The sequence below is a fragment of the Echinops telfairi genome, unplaced genomic scaffold (genome assembly GCF_000313985.2).
Source record: "Echinops telfairi isolate 266 unplaced genomic scaffold, ASM31398v2 ScPeMD7_655;HRSCAF=1070, whole genome shotgun sequence".
Lineage (NCBI taxonomy): Eukaryota > Metazoa > Chordata > Mammalia > Afrosoricida > Tenrecidae > Echinops > Echinops telfairi.
Window position 1 is genome coordinate 8,534,385 of NW_022104553.1, and position 21,975 is coordinate 8,556,359.

General features: G+C 46.7%; 1 protein-coding gene across 2 annotated transcripts in view; it reads right to left on the reverse strand.

Annotated features, from left to right (window-relative positions):
- Positions 1 to 7,992: 7,992 nt before the first annotated feature.
- Positions 7,993 to 21,975, reverse strand: part of TFAP2A (transcription factor AP-2 alpha) — a 20,719-nt gene continuing 6,736 nt past the window's right edge. Inside the window, exons 1-7 of one of the 2 annotated variants that reach the window (XM_004711658.2) lie at positions 21,077 to 21,156; positions 19,445 to 19,879; positions 16,315 to 16,366; positions 14,174 to 14,405; positions 12,249 to 12,367; positions 10,253 to 10,394; positions 7,993 to 8,341 (exon numbers count right to left, since the gene is read on the reverse strand). In XM_004711658.2, the coding sequence (XP_004711715.1) occupies positions 8,053 to 8,341; positions 10,253 to 10,394; positions 12,249 to 12,367; positions 14,174 to 14,405; positions 16,315 to 16,366; positions 19,445 to 19,879; positions 21,077 to 21,103 (1,296 nt within the window). In that variant the 5' untranslated portion in view covers positions 21,104 to 21,156 and the 3' untranslated portion in view covers positions 7,993 to 8,052. Of the gene's footprint in view, positions 8,342 to 10,252; positions 10,395 to 12,248; positions 12,368 to 14,173; positions 14,406 to 16,314; positions 16,367 to 19,444; positions 19,880 to 21,076; positions 21,157 to 21,975 lie in introns of those variants that run through there. The other variant, XM_004711659.2, reaches the window with a different exon arrangement.

A 21,975-nucleotide genomic window follows, 5' to 3' on the forward strand; every position in this document is an offset into this window, starting at 1 on the left:
CGCCCCCGCCCCCGCCCTTGAAAAGTGGGAGCTGCCTTTTACAAAGAGAGCAGTAGGGGAGAGGGGAGTGGCGCTAGGGGGAGGGGATCGAGAGGTGCAAATGGTCCTGGGAGAAAGCTTCCCAGGGCGTCTCGCCCAGTCGGTCTCTAACATGAGGCTCGGATGTAGCGATCCAGCAGTAAGAGGCTGGGGGGACGGCGGGGTGGGGGGCGGATCCAATCAATGCTCCCCAACAGAACTGGTTACTCAGGCCGGAAGGCTCGGACAGGTATTAAAGGCCAGTTAAATTGTTGCCATCAAATAAGGTCTTCAGGACTTTGAAAAGATCAAGTAGCGGATGGTCCGAGCTGCAGTGGACAAGAGGCGCCAGGGGCCTGCGTGGGTGCCCGGTGGCGCCTTCGGTGCTGGCGAAGAGCAGCCCTGGGGCAGACAGACTGTCCGACAGTTGGGTTTTTTGGGGGCGAGGAGTGGGCTCCCCAGGAGACCGTATCTGCTTCGAGACTCGAGTCTGGGCGCTCCAACTTGGCGCGCGGCCGTGGGAGTCTCGGAGTGGGACATTGCCCGGCTCGTGCCTTCCATCCCAAATGAATGCGCCGTGTCCGTGACAACAGCCTGGCAAACCGTGACACTGCCCTCTGCACCTGGCCGCCCGGCCCGCCTCGCCCGCACAATTGCGCTGCAGCTTAATGTGGTCCAACTGGGAGGCAGCAAGCCCGAGTCACTCGGACCCCCGGCCTGGTTCACCTGCCCGAGGCCCCCGCAGCTCCCAATCCCAGGCTAGGCCCGAACCTCCCGCCCCCATTCCACCTCCAGGTCCCCGCCTCCCCAAAGCCAGACTGTCCACAGCAAGTGGAATACAGAAGAGGCGACAGGATCTTTTCAGGGAATTTCGCTGGGAGGGCAGGAGGCCGTGGGCCCTGGGGGGCAGGCTGAGGGAGGAGGAGGGGGAAGTGCCCTTCCCTAGGGCGGATTCTGGCTTTGAGGACCAACTTCATGCTGGGGACAAAAGCGCAGCCTAGACTTGGGGGCTCCAGAAAAGACAGGGGGGATCCTGAAATAGGATTTGGGAGCTGACAAAGCACAGGGAAATTTGATCCTGGTATCAACTTAGGGCCCCAGGAAACAAAAATTCCTCTAAACTATAGTAGCTAAATTTAGTTTGGTCAAAATTCGCTCTCTCTCCATCTCCATCTCTCGCTTTATATGTAGAATCTCTCTCTTTATCTGTAGAGAGAGAGGGAGGGAGAGAGAGAGAAGTGGTTATGTGTTGGGCTGTCATTCGCTGGGTCGACAATTGCAGCTATTCCGGTGAAAGACCAGGCTTTCTACTCCCATAAACAGTTACAGTCTCAGAAGGAGGTCGCCATGAGTCAGCATTGAAACACACATAACTATGTATAGTCTCTATAGAGTCTAGATATATATAGTCACTATGAGTCAGGGTTGACTCCATGGCAGTGAATTTTAAATATATATACACAGATAGTTCTGATTTTTAACAGGTAATGAATACAAAGCAAAACCCAAAAGAAGAGCTCAAACGGAAGCTTGCAGAGATTTATCCTGGGCTTTGGGGATTGGAAAAGTTGAGAATGGTAAAGAGCACCGACCAGCTGTTCACCAGCCCTTAGGGGCTGGACCGGGCCCTACACGCTCACTTTGAGGGCTTGTGTTATAACTGTTACTGGAATTCGGCTGGTACAATCTTTGCTTCCATGTAGAAAGAAAAGTCGCATGCAGCTAAAGCAATAGTGATGGAGTTGGCTAAATGTTTTAATTTAAAAAAAAATCCCTGTCCTGCTCTTGAAAATATCCCCACTTCTAAAGGGACGTTAGTACAGGAAGACAAACTAGTTTTACCAAGTCAAAGGCCTCCTCCTGCACTACCAGACTCATACTGGCATGAAAAAAAGGAGGAGGGGGGAGGGGAAGGGAAAGGGGAAGGAGGAGGAGGAGGAGGAGGAGGAGAAGAATTATTCTCTGTGGAAAGGTCACCTCCTCCAGGTGCCCGATCTCCCTAAGCTTCCATCGTCCAGCAGTATGCTAAATGTCACTCTTGGGTTAGAAACAAACTTCTCTGTGAGAGCAAAGTTGGCCAAGTGCTGCTTTGTTTTTTTCTCCCACCCCCACCCAGAGGCATCAGAGATGAAGAAATCGGTTTACAGAAATGGGTCTTGGGGGATCTTTTCAGAAACTCCAAATTCAGTTCAAAGTCTTTGCCTCTCACCTTTCCTTTTTAAAATTATTATCCTTAGCACAGGACACAGTCCCATGTGCATGAGTGGTGTGGTTTTCCATACCCACCATCTCCTCTTCCCACTCTGAAGGTCAATGAGTGGCTCCTGGTGGGAGCCACTGACTTCTTCAGGGCTGACTGGGACCATTTCTCATTTATGCCCAAACAGGAAGAGATGAGTTTGGGTTTATGCCCTCATAGGAAAAAGGAGAGAGAGAGAAAAAAATCAAGCCTTGTTCTTGCAGAGGATGGCTTACACTGTTTATAAATATTCTACCAAGGATTAATTCATCCCTGCCTTCAGGGGGAAAAAAAGTTGGGTAAACGCTAATCATTAATGGGGTCATTGTTTCTTGTCAACTTGGCCCTTCCTTCCTTCCTTCCTTCCTTCCTTGCTTCCTTCCTTCCTTCCTAGACACGCTTCTTCTAAAATAAACCAGTAACCAGTTACAGGGTTGAAGGTTTTTTCCTTTCCCTCCCACCCTGAGTCAGAGAGGACCGCATCATGAGGAGTAGCAATCACAACAGGATACTGAGCTGGCACACCTGTACAGGGATCAAGTTTAATATGCAAAAGAATTGTTCACTGAAATTCACAAGGAAAAGGATCCCTGAGCATCCTAAGAGCTGACGCAGAGGTGGGGGGCTGAAAGCCCCTTCCTTGCCTGTCCCCCGGTTTCATTCTTTAGGCATGGGGCAGTTGTTGGGGGTGGCAGTAGGTCCTTGGGTGTGTCTGATGTGGTTGAAGTCTCTTGTTGTCTCCTCCTCCACCACCTTCTTATCCTCTCCCTGAGCATTACATGTCTCTTTCTTTTTTAAACGACATAAGCACTAAGTGATAGGGAACATGAAGGTGTTTCTTCAAATGCTTAACTTGCATCATCAAGCAAATCAAAGGACAGGATGCAGCGCTCCAGCCTCAACCTCAGGACCTCCACCATCCCTGCACCTGTAACTCAGAGAATGAAAATATTGTTATTGGTGGTGGTGGTGGTGGTGGTGTGGTTTTTAATATTGTACTTCCTGCCACTCTAGCAAGTTGACCCGATTTTTATATCCCTTTTACCCAAGCCCTAATCTTCTTCCCTCATTCCGCCTACCCCAAAGCCCAGAACTGAGTGGCTTAGGAGGAGATCTGTAACTGGGATGAAGCAGCTGTTGGCTTCATGCCCTCCTCCTCTAACTTGATTATTCTTTGGACACGTTAGGCAAGCATTAGTGATTGATAATGACGCTAATTAACCCCTTTCCTTTCCCAACAGTAAACTGCTGCCAGCAGGATGCTACGAACAATAAATATAAAACGCTGCATACATCAATATCTGTTTAAAGCACAACTCCACTTGGGCACGTGTAACCACAGAGCGCTTTCAGTTATCAATGCGGCATTTATTCAAGCACATCTCTAAAGGTTGGGGGAGGCAGAGGCAGAGAGATGGCTAAGAAAGGGGGACTGTGGCTTTAAGAGCAAAAAAAACACAAAAAACCGCAGCCCTACCTGTCAGCTGCTGAGAAGTTAAGCTGTAATGGAAACCATGCTCTTCGCCCTCCACCAGTTATTTATTTATTTATTTATTTATTTATTTATATTTCAGGTCTATGCTTTTAAAAAACTTAATTAATCCAGCTTGGTTCTGAACCTATTTAAACTTAACACAAGGTCTATGGCCACATAAGCTGTCTTCCTGGTGGGGACAGGCAGCTCTCCTGCCTGGCAGAATCCTTGTGAATTTACTTTTGGTTGAGAAAGGAGTAGAGACAAGAGTTCCCAGAGATGCATTTAGATTTTAGTCAGGATTTGGGGAAGCCAGGACACATGTGCTCCAATGGTGCCGGCTAACAAAACCTGAGCTATGAAGAAATGTACATTAAATGTAGAATTTTGATAAATGAATATTCCTAGCAAGTGAATAAAATGTATTCAATTAACTAAAACCCGGTGCACTTCTGAACTGAAGTAGAATTGACTGTAATTGATTTATTTGAAACCAGAGGTTAAGGACTGAATTAGCTAAGTACAACTGGGTATTTCAAGCCACTGACTGCTCAAATGTCAAATCCCTCCTATTTTAAATATTATTTCAGCTGCGGGGCATTGCGGTCCTGATGGTAGTTCCATCAAGAGCTCAAATTAGATTCATATTCGATTTTGGGACGGCGTGGATTGGATTGTGATTTTTTTAAAGGTTGTCAGAAAAGAGAGGGGGTAGTGATAACTAAAACTGGAAGCAGTGGGGTCCGTTCTCTCAAGATCGGGTGTGGTAATTAGCATAGTTTAACAAACACCCTCCCAATACAATTTATGTTCCTTAATTTGAGTTAATCCAAAGAACGACTGTTGTTAGTACATAAATACCTGACCCGTCAAAGAATCACCATGTGCTTTTCAAAGTCCATATCGGTCACGGCACAGAAAGACAAAATACACAGAGTCGGTACAAATTACTTTTAATAACTCTCTTGTGCCCTTGCCCCTGGAGAACACACGTAATTGCTTTCCATTTTTTGGTAAAAATAAAATATTAACAGTATCATGATCTTGGAACAGCCCAACTGCAGAATGAAAATCACGAGTGTTCTGCATTGGGAAACTGTTGTTTATTATGACCTTGTAGCGTTGTAACCCTCCATTTCCTCTCTGTCTTTCTCAGGATGCAAGGATTATATTGGGTTCAGCTTTTCCAACCTACCAAGCATCTGTAAATCCAGATATGAATGAATGGTATTTAATAAGATTGTTTTCGTTTTAAAATGAGTATTTATGTGTTGTTGGAGAAAGAGCAGCAATGGATGGCTGTTTATGAATGCTATTGTGCCTGAGGTTAGGATCCCCCACACAATCTGAGATGCAGCCAAGAAAATCAGCCCTGATAGACAATGCTTCACTTCACCTGCTACGAAGCTGTATGCATTTCATTTCTGTCAAATGTATGTACAGTTAGGGTTCATTCGCCTCATTATTATGTTACATCTACGTTACAGTTAACCAGTCTCTCTAGGAAATAATAAATAACCGCTTTAAAAAACAATTGCCTTGTTTCGTTCTGAGGCTTCGATTTCCATTTGAGATTTTTTTTTGAAAGAACCCACCATTGTTACGAGCTCTCTGGCTTTGGAAAAGAGAATTTAGACTCCACTAACTCTCCTCCCTCCGTTTGTCCAGATGGATTCTACACTGCTTCCCACAAGGACATTAGAAAGCAAAATGCTGCAAAATGGACACTAGCTAATGCTTTGCTTCCTCGATTCTTCGGAATAGTAAGCCATATGAACAAGTGACGAATGTCCGCCAGTTGTCCTAGGCACCTGGCAGCATAAATAACCTGTGTGCTTTCCCATGGCCTCTCCTACAAGCCTTCCACTTCACTGCCTCCATTTTCTTCGCACAAAACAAAACAAACAAACAAACAAACCATCATTAAAAATCCCCATTTCCAGATCAATTCACAAAAGCAGCTTTGAATTTGCCATCTTTCTGTTGAAGAAGTCCTCCTCCTGCTGAAAGTCTGCACATGGTTGCTCGCTCCTGTGATTGTGGAAGACCCAAGTGTTCCCCCCAGCATTCACAACCTGCTTGGCATCCCACCTCAGAAGCCCTTGGGCATTTCTAAAGCACCCTGGGCTGGCACTCAGGGGCAAGCAGAGGAAATCTCAGGGAACAATACAATTCTCCTCATGCACTGGGTTACCTCAAGAGCCACTAAGCGGGAGCACATTAGTGAATTGCTCTCTTTAAAAAAAAAAAATGTAAATGCTTGGGACACAACGTGCCCACCCTGTCCAGGCTCCTCCTCTGTTTCTGTCTCTATGCCCTTTCCTCCTCCCAGTTTTCACTCATTTACATATCTTAGCCAGAGAAACCTGAGGGTGCTAAGCCAATGCAAGTATTTCCTTTGTGGTAATGAACTAACAATCTAAATTTCAGTTATCCTAGGAGGCAGATTCCAAACTACCCCGTTCTAAAAGCAGGGGTTTCCCACCCTGTCTCCATTTTCATATTTGGCCTAGGAGGTTTTATATTTTGGTTTCTGAAACACAAATGAAACCCTAAGGGATCAACATAAATAAAATAAAACTTTTATTTCTAATAATAAAATTAATGTGTCTAGTAAGGAAAAGATAGTATGTCATTCCTTTAGCAGTACAAGCAATCTTTTATCCAAAAGAATACATTGGTTTTTTATTGTGTCATTTGTCTGAATACAGACTCGGTGGAATATCTAAATGATACCCTGCTCTGAACTCCAAGTGGAAAGTAAGTTTTTATTATACTTGAGGGAAACAATGGGTTCAGCTGCTTATTGCAAAGAGCAATTGCCAAGGGAGAGTTAAACTCAATTACTGTAACCATACTGAATAAAAAATACTGCCAAGAACAAAAATACGCCTGGGTAAAGACAGCCACTGAATAAAAAAAAATCGACATAAAGTGTATCAAATATTTATTTATCTGGGCAACAAAGGACTATGATACATTGACAGGCATGGAAACTACTGCCAGCACAACTCAATACAATACAACTAGAACAGCTTCCAATATGGCCAGTGGAGATACAGAATACCAGGTGGTCCCAAATGTTTGAAGTTCTTTGAACAAAAAGAGAGAGAAAGAGAGGGAGAGAGAAGGAAAAAAAATTCCTAACCCTTGGTTTAAAGACCATCTCCATTTATTGCTCGAATGAGGCTTCCAGGGAGGACAATAGAATAAAATAAACTTTTTTTTTCTCCCCACAATACATAGGAAGGGTTATAAAACCACTCGAGTTTGAAAAAATCTTTGCAGGGTCCGATATCCCTTTTTTTTTTTTCCCTTTCAATTCAATGAAAAAGCTAAATGGAATGTTAATTATAGAAAATTTTATTTTGCTCTTTAAAAATTTGTTCAGCTGTTTCATGGTTGCCTTTAACATGCTACAACAGGGCAAAATTCATAAATCCCAGAGGGGAAAAAAATCCCCCAAACCTTGGATTTCTAAAGAAGTACCATGAACCACATGGAGAACTAATAGGTAAGATTCAACACCCACTAAACAAGAGGTAAATGAGATCACCAGATAAATTAAAAAAAGGGGCGGGGGGACTTAAAACAGACTCACCATATTTACAATTCCCATTAAATTACACATAAATAAATATATACAGAAACATGAACACTGATTCCCTTATATAACCATGAATCATGTTGCCAGAGAAAGTTCAAGTTGGTCGCTTTACCTTGGAGAAGAAAACCTTCTACCACTGAAGACAGGACATGGAACGTCGTGTATTTTGTGTTCAAGTTTATTCACAATACTGATAAAAATGTCAATATCCTTTCTGTCTTTTTGTTTGCTTGTTTGTTTGTTTTAAGTATGGCTACAATCTGAACTGAAGTATGTAAGGGAAGATGGTGATTCAGTCCCATGAAGCGCATATAATTTTTTTAATGTTCTTTTTTTTTCTAGAAAAAAGTTTTTGTTGCTGTCTGTTGATTTGTTTTGTTTTGAAAAGTTCACAAACGCGGACAGGACTTTTCTTTGCTGGCTTCACAGCCTGTTCTGTTCGCTTAGGCTCCACATCAGGGCAAGAGGAGTTGGTGCCGGTGGGGAGGTTGAGGCAGAGGGGCTGAGCCTGCAGTGGCTCCCCTCCCAGGGGCTCAGGAGGCCTGATGGAGAAGGATGATGGGGGCGGCAGCAGCGGCAGCAGCAGTAGCAGTAGCAGGAGGGGATTCCCGGAGCTGTCGCCTGCAAGGTGTGGGGGTGGGAGTGGGGGGTGGCAGTGGGGGCTGGAGGGCAGGTGGGTACCAGGGCTGGTGAGGTGCTGGCAGGCCACACGCCTCACTTCCTGTGCTTCTCTTCTTTGTCACCGCTTTTGGCGCTGTTGTCCGTGTGGCTGTTGGGGTTGTTACTGAGGTACATTTTGTCCATGGCCTTGAGGGCCTCCGTGAGATAGTTCTGCAGGGCCGTGACGGCAGCGCACACGGCCGGACTGCCGAAGCCATGGGAGATGAGGTTGAAGTGGGTCAAGCAGCTCTGGATGCCGGGCTCCAGGATGGGATTGGGCCTGGAGTTCCCCAGGGGAGAGCGGTCCTGCGCCAACAGGTCTGTGAACTCTTTGCATATCTGTCTGTGGTACAGGGAGGCAGAGAGAAAGAGAGAGAGAAGTGAGGCTCCCCTGTGAGCAGAATCAGCAGTCACTGATGCATTTAGCTCAAGCCGGACCAAGCAGGGGCAGATCTGACCCAAGTTCACAGAGACTGACTTGGTGGGAGCCACAGGTTGGGAGACCCCGTGACCTCTCCGCCTTCACAAAAACATCTCTCCTACATGCGTACTTTCACACGGGAGGGTCTGTCTCTCTCTCTGGAGGCCCCACGTGGTTTGTGCTCAACTGTAAACCTAGAGGTTGGTGTCTTAAACCTACACGGAGGTGCAGCGGAAGAAAGGGCCTGGTGATCTGCTTTCTTACGGACTACAGCCTAGATTACCCTTTCAAGTTCAAATCCGTCATACAAGGGATCACCTTTAATTAGAGCCTGGTTTACGGCAACTGATGTTTTCAAACTCAGGCACAGGATGTGTACACATAAGCATTGCTCTCAAGTGTATCAAACTTCTTCCCTCACACCAAATACCGCAGTCACAGGGATTCCGTTCACACACTGCCAGGGAAACGGAAGAGTTGGGCCGAGAGTCAGGAACCCATGCATCTTGCCAACGCTATTGGGCAACCATCCGTCTTTTCACACTGCCATGAGTACCCTCTCTTCTCTGGGCCGCTGTGGGGTCTTAGCCGGCCTTTGTGAGCAGAATTACCCACCAGTCACCTTCAAATCAGGTTGCATCCAAACTGATAAGAGCAACCATCCTTGGGCCATGCTGCCTTCAAAAATATCAATAAATCAAAACAGATGGAAAAAAAATCCTGCTCTTTGGGGAGTAATTCAGGGCAGTTAGGGAGAAAATAGACATCTCCATGTTCCTATTGCATTTCTCTTCCTGCACACTCAAATTTTTTTTTTTAATTAAAATCTTTCGGGAAAGTGGTAGTGGAGGTGCTTATGAAGGAGAGAAAAGAGAAATTCCAGAAAAGCCCTTGAAAGCCAGCAGATACGGCCTGTGGGCAAGCCACTCAGCCCCTGGGGCTGGAGGCCCTGCTAAGCTGGAGCCTCCCTCCCTTCCTGGGGCAGAAGCAGCCTGGCCTGCAGGAAGAGTGAGGGCACCCTAGCTGGTCCTCCGCAGTAATGCCCGCTCATGCCCCCCGTCCTAGGCCTCATCGGCTCTGCCCGCCAGTTTTATGCCCTGTGTGACATCAACTTTAGGAATGAAGGGGGCTTCTAAATAAGCATCTTTAATTTCCAGAAAACACATCATAACCATTATTTTCTTTTCATGTGGCACCTACAGAAGACTAGGCGGCCCCGCTACTGATGAGACTAGAACTTGGCCATTTCGAAACCTATTTGGTATATCTCACTTATAATAGAAACCTGTGTGTGTGTGTGTGTGTGTGTGTGTATGACTTTTGAGTTGGGGGTGAGGTAGGCGATGGAATGAGTATTAGTGTTGGAAGTAGGACAGCTTCTGGCTTGCACACTTTGCAGGCCACTGATTCATCTTCACCCTTGGAGAACAGACTGGCAGGAGACAAAACTGGATCTAGCCAAGCCCATTGCCTCCCAAGGATCTGAGTCTGGTCTTTCTGAAACAACCCAGCCACAAATCCAAACTCAGCTTCTTTCAAACCCCCACTCCACTCCACTCCCTACCCATGCACATTATTGATAAGGGGGAGAAAGAGAAGATGGGGAGAAATAGAAAACAGATGGGGGGGGGGACCACTAACAATCCCATTTTATGTTTCCCCTTTAAAACAGATGATGGTTCGCAATCAATATTAACAACCACACTGCTTAGCACAAAAGGAAAAGAGGAGGTGGGGGAGGAGGGGAGACAGAAGAACAAGTGAGGAAATTATTTTTGTTTCTCTTGACGGTGAGGGTGAGGGACAGAGACCCGGCAGAGATAAATGCCTTACTTTGTAGCCAGGAGCATGTTTTTTCTTGTCACTTGCTCATTAGGATCGGAATGTTGCCGGTTGAGAAATTCAGCTACCGCTTTGGCAGGAAATTCAGTTTCACACACGTATCCAAAGTCCCTGGCTAGGTGGACGGCTTCTCCTGGCAAGAGGCAGAAGAAAGGAAGTGGGTGCGAGAGAAGGAAAGAGTTGGGATCAAAAACCAGGGTGGAGGGGCCAACATGTGATAACAGAGTCCCCCCCTACTCCTAGAGCTCTTATTCACACAACCCAGATGCTGAAGGAAACCACTGGGTTCTCATTTCAGGCTTGTATTTCCTTCTCTGTAGCATGTGACCGCTGTTCCAGAAAGCCAAGAGGACACGAAAACATAAATCCCACCAACCCCACCCCTCACCCCGAATGAGTTTTCTAACTTCTCTTTTAAAAAATGCTCCTTTTATTCCAGCCTCACACCTATCCCCACACCAACCTCACACTGCCATAAGTGATATTCATAATTACTCCTTGAACTTTTTTTTGGCAAGAGAGCAACTAAGGGTTTAAATTTTAACTTGATCACATATAATTATCTGTTCACCCAAAACGATTACCAAGAGGATTTGAGGGTCACTCCACCGAGTCTGTCTGTGTTGTTGATTTTCAAATCTTTGGTTTTAATTTCCTGAACCAGTTGGTTTTTACTGCAGGGCTTCCTGCCATTAGCTCCAGCTCCGGAAGAACGCATGCGCCAATTAGAGCATCAAAGCCCTTCTCCGCAGAGCTTGTTTCCATAAAATGGAGCGGATCACAAACAATAACAGTGCTCTAGAAACTGCCTCCCTGCCACAGACTCCCCCCTCAAATCCATGCGCATTCTCATGCTACACCCAGGCCACCACTCCCCCTTTTTTGCATATAACTCTTTGGGGGTAATGGGAGAGCGGGTTCTTCTGCTCTGGCATTGTTTTTCATATACTGTTACCATAGCTGAGTTTCTGGCACGGAACAATTGCTTATTCTTTAACATGCGGCATCATCTTCGACACCATTCACAAAGGTTACTCCTAGGATTCTTCTTCAAAGTCATGGTTTGAACTGTTGTCAAATAATGTATAAAGCTAGCCCTTGGCTTCATTGTAAAGGGGAGACTTCCAATATGAGACAGAAATAAGATGACATGTCTCCTTTAAATCATAAATGCCCCTTTTTAAACCTGCCTTATGCTAAGGCCCTCTCCCCCTCCCCCACCCCCTAGCCTGAGCCGCTTCCAAAGGGACACAGAAGAGTTGTCTGTTCATGTCAACATGCCCTATCTTGAGTCAATTCCTCATCAAAAAAGCTACAGTCATCTAGAGGAAGCAAGAAAGTGAGTGGATGCTGGTTGATCTAGAGCAAGAAATGAGGGCAGGGTTGGCTTTTTGTTTTGAAGATTCCTGTATCTGTGTGTGTTTCGCAAAGTGCTGTGAAAAAAATTGCTCAGTGTAATTTCTCTTTTCTAGTCCTACCCAAGCCATCTAAAAGCAAACCTTTCTTCCTCCAGGAGAGGAGCACAATACAAAGGAGATAAGGGAGCATATGTTTGGAAAACCCAAACCTAAAAGGGCACACAACCCTGAGCCTTCGGGACAGTCTTAGAGCAGGATGCAGGTCAACGATTCCCAAATTAATTCAGGAAGGAATGGTCACGCATTTCTCAAACACAGATGTCACAACAACTTAAGTGATTTACTGCTGAGCTCCTCAAAGAGTCCGAAACTTGAAAAACAGGCACTTCTTAAATTTTCAAGTTGTTTAGGTCACGAAGGGGGGCTGAGGAAGTGTAATTTTGTGGGAGAGGGGAAAGAGTGAGATGGTAGGAGGATATGCAAATTGGGTTTTGACATGTAAGAATCCCGCTCACTTCCTGGAAAGATAAAAGGGCCCGATGGACACAAAATACAACCAAACATCTGGCCAGCACATACCACACATAGCCCCAGAAGGCTCTTCCCATGGAGTGAGGAGCCTCACTTACCCTCCACCAGTGACGTGAGCAGTGTGACGTTAGCAGCTTTACGTCTCCCTGCTGGCAGGTTTAATCCTATCTTGTCCAGTTTTTCTCTCAAAGACCTTCCTCCATTTTTAGACTTCGCTCTGTTTCACAAAGGTGCAAGAAAGGGTTTGTGAATTGGCTCATTCTGCTTCACGGTATCGTGATTTTCGAACATTTCCTAAAATGTGCTTTTCAAACACTCAGAAGCCTGGCCAGAAGACATTTAAGGGCAGGAAACTTAGGAAAGAGTGCTATGGAAACATCACAGGGCACAAATTCTGGTTCAATGGTAAAGCACCCCATGTTCATGATCACTGCCCCTCGGACGGCAGGGAGAGAGGGTTTCCTTTCCCAACTCTCCAAAGAAGAACCACAACAAAACACAGCTTCCAGCTCAAGGGCCAGAGCTACTTTTCAGTTCAATGGATTTCTGTATCTGTTCTCTGTTGTTACCCTCACGCAGATCCCAACAGGGTCTTCACATTGTCTTTGCCAGATCTGCTCTTAAGTTGTTCACAGTAACCAAAGTTATCATCACCCTCACAAATGTGACACAGTGCCCCGATGGGAAATTGATCTCACCAACTGCTTACTGACATGCCAGGTCACCGGACTAACTGGGAATGTTAAAGACTGACAGCAGCCTTTCAAAATGTCACTGATTTCAGGGACAATGCCGGCGGTCCTAACTAGATGTCTAAATAGACTCCCATCATCAGAAAGTGGTTAAGATAAATTGTTTAAATAAAACAGCAAATTAATTAATTTCAGATTTTATTCCCTACTCAAGTGCTCTTTAATTGTGTGGATTAGATTAAACTCCCCTAGGTAAACAGTCTCCAACATTGAGGGGGGAGGGGAGGCAGAGGGCAGAATAAAAGTCTGTGTCAGGGAATGATTACAAAGGAGAAGCAGTGTCAGTCAGGGAGGGAGGAAAAGATCAGAACAGCTGATATTAAAACCTCTCAAACTTGGTTTTATAGGCTTTGCATTGGGATACACACATCAAAGCAAAACTTTGGGGGTGGGGTCAACATCAATAAATGAATAAATGTCAAAAGAATGAAGTTCTTGGTCTGTTGAAAAAAAATTTGTTTAAGCAAAGGAAAATGGGTAAATTCAATCCAAGAGCCTCCACTCACAGCAACGCAGAACAGACCCCATGGGAGGATGAAGCCCACCTGCCCCAGAGGGAGAAGCTGCAGGAGATGAAGGAGGATGCTTTTCTTCAGGCCCTAAACTTACCCCACTAAAAGCTTTTTCACCTGCCAGGGGTAGGAGAGAACCCTCGGCCAAGGGTGCAACCGATGTCGACTACAGACAATGCATGTCAACTTTTGCACAGCCTGGCACACATGAGGGCCCCAAGAAATCTGGGCATTCAATGCACACCTCACGGTCCCACGGAATCGGGACAATGAAACACGAGCGCCTGTGGCATGGTCGGTGGTGGCGCGTGGACTGGAGAGGAAGAGACCGCCTTCTTTTATTAAAAAGCTCTTCTATTAGAACTCGATTGAACGCACGGTCGGAGTGGCGAAGGAAGACAAGAGCGAGAACGGAGAGAAACGTTCCCTCGGCTCGCGAGGTGTGCGCGAAGAGGGAAAGGCGGCTGCACGGCGCCCCACGGCTGCAGCAGCCGGGACTGAGCCCGCGGCGCAGGCAGATGCGCGTGCGCGGCGAGAGCGCGCGCCGGGCCCAGAGCGCGGGACGATGACGGAGAGCGCAGGCGCGGGTCCGCTCGCCCCGCCCCTGGCTCCACCCACTCGAGCTTCTCCTCCGGTCTTCCCGCCCCTTTCTTCTCCAGCGAAGGGCGGGCCGCCGAGCGAGTTGGGCGGGTGGCGCCGGCGCCGCCGCCCGGCGCATGCGCAGTCTGCCGGCCGCGCACGGGCGGGGCCGAGCCTCACCTCCGCAGTACTCCGCCCAGCAGCGACGCGTTCAGACACTCGGGTGGGGAGAGGCGCCGCTGTACTTCCGCCACCGTGACCTTGTACTTCGAGGTGGAGCTGAGGAGCGAGAGGCGACCCGGAACTGAACAGAAGACTTCGTTGGGGTTCACCACGCCGCCGAAGAGGTTGTCCTTGTTAATAGGAATAGCGGACACTGCGTTGCTGTTGGACTTGGACAGGGACACGGGGCCTGCGGAGAAACACGGGAAGGCTTCGTGTGGCCACCGATGACCCTCGTCCCCCCCGCCCCCTTATTTGGCACCGTCCCTAGCGCTTCCCCGCATGGCAGGCTTTCAGGCGGTACAGCCTCCCCGTCCTCTTCCTTGCCCTCCAAGTTGGCCGGGCCTGCCTTTCTGCCTGGACCCTTTTTCTGTTCACTGACCGTGATGAATTGTGACCCACTCGGCATCCGAGGAGAGCGGGCCCCACATAAGGTGATGGAGTCAAGGTGTAGGGTGCAGTAGACTTGTAAACGAAGAGCAAGTCGTGTGCTTGGAGGGTTTTTGAGCGGGATGATTTCGTGTAAATGAGCATTTCAGTAAAAGGCACCAGACTGAGGGATGTGTGTTCTGTGTAGTCTCCGTGATCACAAATGCCCCTTCTCTTACTACCACCCCCATCCCCTTTTCTTCCCCAATCCTGCTTATGGTCTTCTGAAAAGACTCAGGGTTTTGAGATCCATTTCAAGCCGAGTTTTTATCTGAGAGGCGATGAATACCAGGCCTAGCAAGAGTACTAGCAATGTGTACTTTTCTTAAAAATACTTCATAGCCTGAACTCTGGTTAAGTTGCTTTATTGGAAAGGGATCAGGGGTGTTTACTTCCTAGTTAAACCCATAAGCTTCCTTGACCCACCTTAAAAAATTCAAGCCCAGCAGAGATTGCGTTCATGTTGCATTCCTCAAAACCACTCCAAGTCAGATGCATTCACAACTATTGAAGTACAGTATGCATTTGTATTTTAAAATGCCACCTGGAGACATATATAATAATATGCACACATTCGCATCAAAGTACTCCTCCCTTATGTGATCCTTAATGGGGATATTCTAGAAGTAGGGGGTGGGGGGGGAGCTCTAGGTTTTGGATAGATCACTTGTGACATTAATAGCTCTGGGGAGGCTAATAGAGACAATAGGAGTTAAACGAACTCTTGAGAGATTACTAATAAAAGAGCCAATTACCATGTCGACTTGGAAAGAGCATCTCTTAAGATTTATCCCTTGCACATCTAATTTGATGTGACAAAGATTTCACAGATGCAAAAATGAAAGTTTAAACTAGTTAACAATATACTGATTGGGGTTAGAAATGAGAACAGTTTTATATAGCATCATCCTCTGGTGGTTGCCTAGAAGCCTGAAACCTAACATTGCTGCTACCAAAATCGCCCCCCAAAACAAAAACGAAAACAGCCTGCCACCAATGAGTGAATAGCATTTATTCCAGTAAACTTTATTTCTATTCACTAAACACAATGCAAATTAAAAAGCCATCCATATCGCTTGACACTTTTGTATTACCAAATTCTGCTCCCAACAAATATGCTAACTAATCTTGACATCCCCTGAAGATGGCTCATTTTAACTAAACCAACAGCCAAATGTTCCTTAACCTAATTCACAAAGTTTTAAAACCCTTAAACAACTAATAAGCTTCTTTGAAGAACGTGAAAATTTGTTCATTTTCACTGTTCATGACAGCTGTTTTACTCAATTGTCCCTATTTTGATATTATTTGTCATACTTTACATTTACATTTCTCTACATGCACACAATGGATTAAAACCTATTAAGCCGTTTCAGAATTGAAATGTAACTTCCAAATCAGTTCAAGTATTGCACCGTGTATGTGTTTGTCCTGATCACAGTAAACTAGATTAAATAGTCAAATCAAAAGTAAAAACAAAGCAAGCCTGTTGCCATTACTAACATACAGAAAGCCAATCCTGAAAGCACTGCTGTTCTAGGCCTATCTGTTTGCGAATTCTGAGCCTTTAGGAAATCCTATTTGAAAAAAAGAAATACAGCTCTGCAAGTTCTTTTAAATAGCACTGTGCCTGTAAGGACATGCTTGGAATGCAGAAGGAAATGGCTTACCTTTCTTAATTACAGTTTGATCTGGGATGTTAATACCCGGGTCTTCTACATGCTGCAACAAAAGGATACACATGGATGTAAGTGTATAATCAAAACAAAAGGAAATGAATATTCCTTGCAAAATAGGGGGAGGGGAAAGTGTAGAATCGAAATTCCTCCTCCCTTATAATGACATTTATATATAAACATCTCATCTTGGCTTATTGGAATCTGGGGCTTTGCAACTCAAGAGGTTTCACTGCACAGCCTCGGCCAATTTCTCTTCCCCCTCCCCCCAGTCAACCATCCACATTGGAAAGGGGAGGTGGGGTGGGAAATAAAACTTTCTTTGGAAATTAAATTAAGTTCTGGAGTACCAAATCTTTCAGAGTCCGTCCAACCTTTACAAATGAACCAAGCTTTAAAGTGGTGCCGCAGCAGCTATGGACTTGGGCGATCCAGTGTTGAGGCAGCAAAAGCCAGAGAAACACAATAGAAATATCGGGTGGGAGGAGCAGGGGAGCATTGAAACCGTTTGGAAATGTTTTAGGTAGTGTGATAAAGAGCTCATGTATATGCACACCTTTCCTTAGGGAAAACTAGGGGGATTTTGGTTTTTTAAAGACTTCTGTCTAAAGTGAGTATCACACAGGAATATGGAAAAGATTCAAAACCAAACAAAAACCCTTTGAGGTTGCTTTCCTGTTGTCCACTAGCAGGTATGTTGTCCTTTTTATTTTTATAACAGATGGATGGGTATGGGTGTGTGTGCTAGAGTCAAAACGTGATTAGAAAGTAAAATGAAATCATGTTTTCTAATGCAGAAACTGACAGGCAATATAATGTCTGGCTGTGTTTACAAATTAGCACCAGGGCTGCTGAGATAGAAGATTTTGCAACCGTTACCAAACACAGGCATTACCATTTAAAAAACTATTACTTCCTTCTGTAGTTTTTGTCCAACAATAATACTGATTCAAACATTTTCCATTCTGTCTTGGATTTATGCTCCTGTTAATTGTGCCTGATCGCAATGATTCCGGGTGGATGGTACTAAGTTGCTTTATTACAGGTTTTATTATACTCAGTGCTCTCATTTGTAACTTGCCTAAAGTGCTTCTGGATTTAAGTATAATTAAATTGAGAAATGTTCAGAAATGACTACTGCTGCAGTTCTTGTGTTTTAACTATATGGGGAAATATGATCCTTTTATGCATGCACCCTAAACCCATAAAGCAAACATAGTGTGGCATAATACTTTTATTTGTATTATTTCTGAACCTGTCCATACAGGGCAGACTGTTAAGTTTAAAATCCCACTGAGATATTAATGATTGAATAATTTCCCCCATCGACTTGATTTTCTTAAGTATTTCACAGCCATTCTTACCAAAGGTTAACTGTTACTGTGGTGGGAAAATTGAAAACAACTCTTTTCCTGACCCAAATTCCTTTGAAAGACTTTTTTTCCTAAAAGGTGGGGGAGGGAGAGGGAAGAGTTGCAACTGGGTTTCCTTGTTTTCATTTGATCTCTTGGTCAATTTCTCCTAACTGACCAATTTCGTCCCAAAAAGAGACTATCCAGGTGTTAGGAATTCCCACCAGCCATCTAGGAATTTTCAGAAAGTAACGCGCTTGATTCTACATCCTAATTGTTCCAAAAGCTTGCAACATTATTTTGCAATTCAAATATTTCCAGAGAGCCTGACAAGGACCAGGATTCCCAGTCTCTTTGGGAAGGAGCACTAAGACAATCACAACTTTCAACTTAAACCAAGCAAACAAAAACGTCTCCTCTCTTCTAAAGTACTTGGCTCCTCATATTTGACTTCAAAAATATTAAGCATCAATGTCTCCAACATTTACATCCGAGCCGATACACAGAAAATGCTTACTAAGTCTTGCACCTGGATTAAATGCTTACGTTCCTGCTTTCCCTGCAAGCCTGCTAAGCACAACCAAGAAATTTCCGTGATTAACCGAGCCAAAGAGAGATGCAGTAAATTTTCTATGCAACTTAAACAACGTTTTAAATTCACCAAGTAAGCAGGTAAGTTCATCTGACCACTTCCTTTGCAATCTAATGCGGTCATCATCAAACTGTCAAGGGACATACTGCTGCAATAGTTGATGCAGTCATTTGAAATAGCATTTGAGCAAAAATCACATCCAGATACATTTCCTCTCCAAAGGAAAGGAGCTTGAACAGAAGCCTTTGCAGCTTTAATAAAATCATTGGCTTGTTCTAATTCCATTTCGGGAGGGTTGTGAGGGAACCATAAATATGTAGAATTGAAGCGGGGATGCTGGCTCAAATTTAATTTCAGAAAAGTATTTTCAAATTATCAATAGCCTGGTTTTCATTGTAAATAGTAGATGTGCTAATGTCATGCTTATTTAGAAGTCATTTTTAACTGCATTTATTGATAACTGAATTAGAACTCAAATAACGCATTACCCAACAGTTTCAAAACATTTAATTTAATATGGGGTATAGCGGATTCTGATAGGCCTTGGGAACCCAGCTAATGATTTATGAGGTCACCACTTAGCACCCCTAGAAAGAAGTCACTGTGCTCAGATTTGCTGCTTGCTTTTCTTTAATCAGGAGAGGGTGCATACATCACTTTGGGGTTTCACTAGTGCTCATGAAAGTCCTGCTAAAAAATTACTCTCTTAGCAACGTCCTTTACACTTTTTGTTTTGCTTAATTTGGAGAGCATATAATGGGTATTTTTTCCCCCACTTGAATTTAACATTTTTCCCAGGACAGGAAGAAATCCCCACAGCCAGACACAGCGGTGGAATTAGATCCTCTCCCAATGCAAACTATTTACATCACAAGGGGGAAATATTGTTAATGGTGACATCCTTCTGATCGATTTCTGTGTTGGTGGAATCGGCAGAGCCGGCATTGTTCAAGGGAATCCCAGGAACCATTGTTCTAGGGCTACAGCCCTCAATTACTTTAAAATTTTTTAAATGTAGTTGTCTATGTGGATCCTCAAAGCACTTACACACACACACACACACACACACACACTTTAAAAAAATAAATAGCATTGAGAAAAACTTGGGCCCACCGGTTGTATGCAAATCCTATGTAGGTGAGTAGGGGCTGCGTTCCCAGCGGCTTGGGCGGCCTCTTACCGGGACGTCCTCGATGGCGTGAGGTAAGGAATGGATAGGGAGGTCTCCGAGTCCTGAGCCGAGCCCGTGTGGGCCGTGCAGAAGGTCCTCGTGCCGTCGGTAATCCCTGCGAGGGTCCAGGCCCGACAACTGGTGGGGCAGCCCCCGGTGCGTGTGCAGAAGCCCAGACTCCTGGCTCTGCCTCTGGCCCGGCCAGCCCGGGTGTTGCGGCTGCGGTTGAGCGTGCAGGGGGTTCAGGCTGTAGGGGTCGTTGACGTGGGAGTAAGGATCTTGCGACTGGGGATAGATGGGCTGGTAGGGCGGGGGGAAGTAGGGGGGCTGGAAGTCGGCATTGGGGGTGTGGGACAGCGGCGGGGCACTCGTGTAGGGAGATTGACCTACAGTGCCCAGCTGGGGCAACCGTGCCGTCCCGTTGCTGGTGCCGTCGTGGCGGTCCTGCAAGAGAACGAGTTGGGGAGGAATGAGTGGGCCACCAGAAACACGCTCACCCAGGGAGGAGGTGGGGGACGACATCAGCAATGAGGTGTTCATTTTGGGAAATACCCCAGAAGCGAAAGAGCCCTTCTAAAGCTCAGTGGGATTTGCCCAAATGTGCGGGCACAGGAAACTCTCCGCAGGCATCTCTCAGAGGGAAGGAAAAGGACAGAAAGCGGCCCCCAGGAACACAACCCGTCAAGCCGCAACGTAAAACCTCCCTTAAGCAAAATTACAACTCCTACTAAATATTAAACAACAGAAGCGGCCTTTTATCCGTTCCCCCACCCCCCCACCAGACTTGAACCTGCCAGCCACTGCGTTATTGTTTATCCTGTTCCATTTCTTTGGAGGGAAAAATCATAAACCTTCAGCGGCTGCTACCATTTCACGACTATTTAAATAGAAACTTAGTTCGCAGTGGAGCTGTAACGAACCCACACGTTTAAAAGACTCGTGTAGAGAAGGTTTTAACAGAAAAATCAGGGGTCGGTCTATCCCGCTTCCTCTGTTAAGAGCCTTTCCCTCCGCAGGGTCTATGTATGGTTTGAATGGGGTGGTGGTGTGGGGGGGGTGGGGATAGCAAGTAGGGGGTTGAAATAAAAAGATGGAGCCTTATCTGGTTTAAAAGAGAGAGGTGCACCCCAGGGCGGAGGCACCCCCGCCCCTTCCACCCCGGCCCCAGAGGGCAGAAGAAACACCCGACTTTAAGTTTCTCTCTAGCAATTTGCTTGCAAAACAAGTGAACGGAGTTGGTTCCAGGGACTTTACCCTCCGAGGTACCGAAGGGCCCCCGAGGGCACCGGGCATACCGGGTTGCATTTTTCCTGCCTACGGATTAAGCATCAAATCTGAACCCGAGGAGACTGGAGGAAATAAAGAGGAGCGTGGGGAACAAAACGCCTGGAGAAAGCGGCAGCGAGGTAGGTCTGCGAGGCAGGAAGAGGCCGAATGGGGGGAAATGATGCATTCGACAGAAGGATGGAAAAGAGAGAGGGCAAAGGAGGGGATGGCAGGGTGCAAATGGAAGGAGGTGCCCAGTAGGAAGCCTGGGAGTGAACCCGGAGGTCTCGGGCAGCTTCGCAGCCCCAGGTTTCCAGAGCCGAATTCCTAAAGAAACGGGGATGGAAGGGGCGGGTAGGGGGGAGTGGGACTCACCATCGCTGAAAAACTGTGAACTAACATCTGCGCGGAGTCTGGGCTAACGAGTCAGGGCGGAAAAGACCCAGCCACGCTGGAGACCCGGCTGCCCCGCCGCCCGAGCGCGCCCCACACAAAAGGCGCCGCGAGCCCCGTGCCACCCAGGACTCGCGTCACGGCGCCGAGGCTCCGCCGGGCGCCCGTGCCCCGCTCGGCTCCATCCGACCTGGAACCACCGGTGATTCGCGCTGCGCCGCCAGTTGGTCACACAGTCAGTCTCTATCCCGGCGCGATGGGTTCGGATGCAAAGTTGTTTGGAGGGAGGAAAAAATAAAAATGTGCAAGCCCCAACACGGAAGAAGAAGGAAAAAAGTGTGTGTGGATGGGTGGGTGCGTGCGTGTGCCTGAATCCGAGTCCCTTTTCTGAGCGGCGGCTTCGCTGGAGCTTCTAACACCCGCGCCGGGCAGCGTTCCGGGAGCCTCCTAATAGCAGATATTCATGACTATTAATATGACACGAATACTTAATACGGGAAGAATGCCCGGCAATGCGGCGTGAAGCGCCCGGGCCCCTCGCGCCGGAGCCGGCTTTCAATGCAGTCCATTGACGGCGCCTCAGTGTAGCAAATCGGAGGTGGGGCGAGGGCGCGCGCGAGACAAAAAGCGGGCGGGCGAGGGCGCGGGCGAGCGCGCGGGGGGCCGCGGCGCGGCGGCTGGCGAATCACAGGGAAGGGGAAACATTTTAAAAGGTGGCAGGGCCGGCCAAAGTGAAAGAGAAAGAGGGAGCGAGCGAGGCAGAGCAGAGGGAGGATGCGTCTGCGGGCGCCAGGGCGAAAGCGAGTGTGGGCGAGGAGAGGAGGCTGCAGAGGGGAGAGCCAGCGGGGAGGAGGGCGGAGGGAAAACTCGGGAGGAGGGAG